This window comes from Lissotriton vulgaris, chromosome 4_1 (genome assembly GCF_964263255.1).
Source record: "Lissotriton vulgaris chromosome 4_1, aLisVul1.2, whole genome shotgun sequence".
Lineage (NCBI taxonomy): Eukaryota > Metazoa > Chordata > Amphibia > Caudata > Salamandridae > Lissotriton > Lissotriton vulgaris.
In genome coordinates this window covers 1,353,415,633-1,353,421,632 of record NC_141691.1, presented here as the reverse complement: position 1 = coordinate 1,353,421,632, position 6,000 = coordinate 1,353,415,633, and the positions used below count along the sequence as shown (strand labels likewise).

The 6,000-nt window shown below is 40.4% G+C and overlaps 1 protein-coding gene across 5 annotated transcripts in view; it reads right to left on the bottom strand.

Annotated features, from left to right (window-relative positions):
- Nucleotides 1–210: 210 nt before the first annotated feature.
- The window catches only part of SPIRE1 (spire type actin nucleation factor 1), a 543,573-nt gene continuing 537,783 nt past the window's right edge, over nucleotides 211–6,000 (bottom strand). For all 5 annotated transcript variants that reach the window (XM_086965582.1, XM_086965585.1, XM_086965586.1 and 2 more), the window contains one exon: nucleotides 211–3,643. In XM_086965582.1, coding sequence (XP_086821708.1) covers nucleotides 3,385–3,643 — 259 coding nt within the window. In that variant the 3' untranslated portion in view covers nucleotides 211–3,384. The remainder of the gene's footprint in view (nucleotides 3,644–6,000) is intronic.

Here is a 6,000-nt window from a genome sequence, read left to right as displayed (position 1 = left end):
CTAAGGTAAGAAATCTGTGGCTAGATGTCTCTATCAGACAGATACTGTTATCAAGGCTACAGACGAGACGTAGGGTAGAGAGCGCTGCAGAACGGCAGTACATTTTGTTCATTTTTCTCAACATGCTCTTTGTACACCTGAGATGCAGAATTAAAAACGCAAAACCACACTTTCACATTGTTTTATGAATAAGTAAACTGAGACAAAGGATAAGACGAAAATGTAATTTATTACACCTCACCCCTCCCCCCACCCACCCCCCAGTAATGTACTTTAGTTAAAAGGAAGTACCTAAGAGTGAAAACATTTCATCACTGTTGATGCTCTCGATAATCAGAGAGGAGATGCATTGGTACGGACACAAAATGCATTGCAGATGTAGTCGATGAGAAGGCCTGCATGCATCGAGAACAGTGCAAGAACCTTCAACCAAGCTGGCCTGGAAACTACTAGCCACTGTGTGAATTAAAAATAAAAATAAATGGCACAGATGACACCGTTGACAAATGATGGCAGCAATGAGAACCAAATAGGTTTTTACATTAAAACCCAAGACATCCTACATCGAAATAAAAGTTTAGAAAAATAAACATTTTGTCTTTAAAAAAAATATGGAATTGACCTCACTGTGCTAGTCAGACAGACTCCTCCGTGTGTTTTAAAGGGTCTACATCTCAAAAATGCTCTAAGTTATATCTTAAAAGATGCTGTTATAGTTTCTACACATATAAATATAACTCGCTTTCATCGTTTCATCTAGGTGGGGAACTCAGTTCCCAGAACCAACTGCGTGACAGAGTCCAACTGTTAATAAATATAGAATTAGTATATACAAGCCACATACCCATGTTTTCGATATCCCAACCACAAGAGAACGCTAAGAACTGGTCGACATCATGGGCGTAAAAAAAGGACCCTTCATGAGGTACAGAGTTACAGAACAGCGACAGTATAGTCCTGCAGAGAGGGGTACCAGGCGCCATCAAGGCCGAATTACATAAAAACAAATCCCTTGCTTTCACGGTTTTCCTATCAAATCCAATTAGGTTATTTTCTTGGACCCCAAGCATACAGGTAAGGTTGCAGCTCTAGCCACTACCATCCAGTGAAGACTCGAGCAGCATCGGTTTGTAGGGCCAGCATGAGGATAGGGAAGAAATGCATTGGCTTGGCACAAGAAGGTAAAGCAATAAAAAAATAAAAGTGCATAATAATTGGGAATGGAAAACAGAGGTCTGGAGTTGACTTACAACAAAGGTTGTTGTCGCTCGTTTTCTATTTGCATCACTGCATTTACACATATTTACATATTCTATACATCATTTACGTTGATCTACGATTGTTCAAAAAAGATATTTCTGGATGGTCACTGCCACCTCCATCCTAGCCCCAACGCTGCACATCTGTATTAATAACAACATAAAATACCTTCAACTGGTTCAAACGCTCCAAATAACAGAGGCAGGGTGCATAAACACAGTCTCTGACACATACTACATCTTAAGGTTTTCCATAAGATTTGTTGAGGGCAAGAGTAACCTGGAGTGCAAATAACACTAAGTACTTTTGCTTGGAGAGCTGTGTGGGTTAAATGATAAATAAAAAAACAGTAAACAATGTGATCCTTATACTAAGGCAACATGGCCTTTCCCATCTGGCACTCTACCATAGAATATTTAGTGTCTTAATACACTTTTAAAAAATCACTTTGAATTTTAAAATAACTGTATATTTCTTAAGCCAGAATTACCGACAGAAAGACAAGCGTGCACTTAGAAGTATTAGATCGAACAGGAACCAGCCTTCAACCAAAACAAAACATGCCTTATTTTTTACAAAAACAGCCTTCATCATGGTGCAAAAACGTCTGATTCATTGAGACATGCAGATGGCAGCCATTGTCTTTGTGCTACTGGTTTGATAAGTACAAAACTATATTCATCAGAACACCTAGCAAATAAATTATCAGAAGTAACTCATTCATTTGCGGAGTGTTGGCAGATTTCACATAAAGCTCAGCAGTTCTCAATCTCTGTGTACTGTACTGCATGTACTGTAGTGTAATCTACTATTTTTGTTGTGCAAATGTTAGGCTTAAAAATGATAGCTGAACGCAGTTAATATGGCTTTGTTAGCGATTGGAATTCCCCGTTAGGATACTGGATGGTAAAAAAAAATGACAAAATGAAGCCAAACATGCCTCATTTTTTGCCACTGGCCTGCCCCCAATTGGAATATCTGATTGTGCAAAAGGTGCACATGCAGAATTCAGAGTGCTTATCAAAATTCTCCCCTTTCCACACCAAAACAATACTTGTCTGATATGTCTTTCTTTATTGTGACTGGCTGATGACTGATATTCGTATCAGAGAGTTTAGCTCTAGCCTGTTAGAGGACATTTTAGTGCTGAAACCAAGATCAGCAAGAGGACACTAACAAAACAAGGAATGTTGTAAACTGTAGTTGGCGTACAAGTTGGTCAAAAATAAAGAATTTGAATCTAGAAAAAGGCTGAAATGGTCATTTTAGAAAGAATGTGCAGTATTTCTCTGCATGCTATTCCCAGTTTCTTCTCTTCGCCAACGGAACTGGACGAGTAATGAGGAGATGGGAGGGGCGATCTTGGCAGCAAATCAAATTGTTGGTATATTTATCATCCAATTGAGTGAAAACAGTTGTGATGGGTCAGACCACGAGCTGCTGTAACAAATTCTTCATATTTTAATCTCTTCCTTGATCCCAACTTACTCAACCATCTCTGCAGACCCACTAGCGCCGTAGATGCACTATCATCTCCGCAGCTTTGTGAATATCTTAGGAGCTATTTGTACAAGCAACCAGATTTTTACAAGCCACGGTCTGTTGATTCCAAACTGTCCATTAGAGGAATAATGTACGAACCATATGTATTCTTTAAGGGTTAAACAGCTTCATAGCAACAGCATATTTTGTTAGATCCTCTGGAGAAAATTAAGGCAGAAACTGAACAGAGGCATGAGCTGACACTCAAGGGCTTCAAACCGCAACAGAACTTCCTCGGCCAAGGAAACAAAGACTCCTGCAACATACCTGATTCTGTCTGTTAGATATAATAACAAAAAAGGTGAGGAACATTCAACTGGACTCCTGTTGAAGATGTCCAGCCTCGTTACCCCGAAGTATGATGAATAATAACAGAAGAAAGGCAATGGTTTGAGAACCTGCATTTCCTTCCAGTGCAAACAAGCTATTGGATGACAAGTGGAGATCCGCAGGCTGATACAACGTTGGCTTACAGTCTCTGTAGGCTACGACCCTGTGCCATTAGGAGTCTGAGAAGGTGATTGGAAGAAACAAGCTCAGCCCTGCAGCGCCAAGGTGACAGACTTTAAAAGGCACTAGGGCTCAAATTTCATTGATCGTTCTTTCAGAGGGACAATACTCGGAGGTCCCTGTCGAGGACATGTAGAAGGACTGTGTTTTCCGTTTCAACCGTGCACGCTTGTTGGCCAGCAGCATGCTGCGACGGCTTGAGTTGATGATTTCCGAGATAAACTTTTTACAGTCCACACACACTTCCATGGTGCTCCAGTCCTCCATCAACTCTTTGGGAAACTGCAACTCCTCATCTGATTTATCCACTGACTTAGTCTTGGAGGAAAATCTGTAAGAATTGGGGGAAAAATAAACAGTTATTTGCACTGGCAACCCCGAGCTGTGCAACTTTGCTGATTAACAATCTTAATTCCATTACTCGTACAATTTTTGCTAACTCCTTCTCCTCGCCTGTTTCTGAGGGTGAGTTGATAGCAAGGGAAGAGGCAAATCATCTTACCGCTTCAAAGTTCGAAAAGTACTACCTCCCCCTTACCTGTGCCCAACAATGCCTTCCCCGCCGCAGCCTTCTTGTTTAGTAAATTCACAAATTACACTGAAGGGTAGGCGTGAGAGGAAAAAAAAGGACTGTCATGGGACTCGGTATAGTGAAGCTTATAGGTCAGTAAAACACCCTCGACAAATATCTTATTTCATGACTAAATAGAAAATAACCAGGTCCAACGCTACCTGAAATAACCCCTGCCCAATAAACAAGATCATCAAATTCTCCAATGGAACCCAACAGATGCACATCAAAGGGAGCCATCTGCAGACTTTAGATCCCTAGCCTATGGATGAAGAGTCCTAACGAGCAAACAAACAGTGTCCATGAAGCAAAGGGGAAGCCAGAACAAGTGTTACAAAAAAGGCCTCTTCCAAGATCACCAACTCACTGCAGGTACATCCTTATACATAAAAGCCACATTAGCAGTAAGACAAGTAATACAAACAGACAACCACACCAGAGGTTTAAAGCTGTCGAAAAGGAAACGTACTGCATTTAGAAGCACTGAAAGCTAAAAAGTGTGTCAAGTCAAGTCAAACCACTTTATTTGATTAATTAAAATCATAAAAGTATGCTATACATATACAAAACATTAAAAGTATTTTTAAAAATATGTTATACGATGTAAAACACAGTACAAAGGACATTGAAAATCGTTAACAATCAATTAAATTTTTTAAAGCCAATAATCAATATACATAGACTTATATTAAGAGGATTAACTTTCTTGTGCAGCATCCTGTCTAACCCTCCTGCTTGTAACAGTCGCAGCAAGGAAGCTGGCAACACTAAACATGGTTTCGGGGGATTCCAACAGTTGTAAAAACAGTAAAGCAGGTTTACACTGAATAAAATTCATCTTTTTCAATAATGGAAAAATAAACCTTTTCCTAGCCTCGTAGTACAAAGGACAAAAAAACATAAAATGCAAGGTGTCTTGGGGAGAAAAATCATCACATTTACACAGAGCAGCGTCCTCGAGCCTACTCCAGCCCTGCAAATCCCATAATACCATATGTATTTAGTTGAACCGAAATTTTGTCAATAGCCATCTATGAAAAGAGTTAGTCACAATAGACAAATAAGAAGGCATCGCTAATGACAAAATAACCAAGAGGTCGCCCCTGACCGATGGTTTACATAATTCTACTGCTTCCCGCTCTGCCTCACTTAGCTTAGTAAAATTAGTTTTTACTCACGCTAAATTAGCCTCACATAAAGATTCTGGATTGGAAAAAATCTCAGGGCGCCCCATATTCACAGCTGACGTTTTTATATAGGACAACCACTGGATTTCCTTCATGTTATCTAAATTAATACAGTCCTTTAGAATCTTGTGGTTTAGGGAAAGGTTCGAATTCAACCAAATTTTGATCCATAACAGGATAGGGGCTATTTTAATGATATCTGATATATATCATATACCCAACTCAAGATGGACAGAGTGGGTAGCTGTGGATTGTGGAAGGCCTAGAAGGGACCGTAAAAATGTGTTTTCTTCTGTTTGAATGGGGTCGGGTTTGGTAAACCCCCATATTGCTGCCCCATACCTTGCGATTGATATGGTCTTGGCTTTATAAATTGCCAGGATCGCCTTATAGGGTTCCCCCCCAATCTTTTAGCGAATCCTAACACTGCAGCAGAAGAACTTCTCACTGCGTTTACCTTTATTGAAAGCTGCGGGGACCATGTTCCCCTATCATCAAAAACTACTCCCAAATAGGTAAATACTTTCACTCTGGTGATTTCTTCACTGCCACAGTAAAAGGTCTTAACTTTGTTTTTTGAGGCACCTAACGACATGACATGCGATTTGCCATTATTTACCACCAGATCCAGGCTTTTCATAAAATCCCCAAAAGAGTCCAACAATCTTTGTAGGCCCAGTGGGGTCCTTGCTAATAAGACAGCATCGTCGGCATAGAGGAGCACAGGGATCGGTGTTCCTCCCATGCGGGGGATGTCAAGGGTGGCTGTTAACAAATTTGCCTCCAACGAGTTCACATACAGCGTAAACAACATGGGGGCCAGGATACATCCCTGAAGCACCTCTCTACCAGACTTAAAACTTGACGTGCATTTCCCCTCATTCATCATCCTAATTGAGGCATTTAAGTCTTTATGCAACTCAGCCAAAA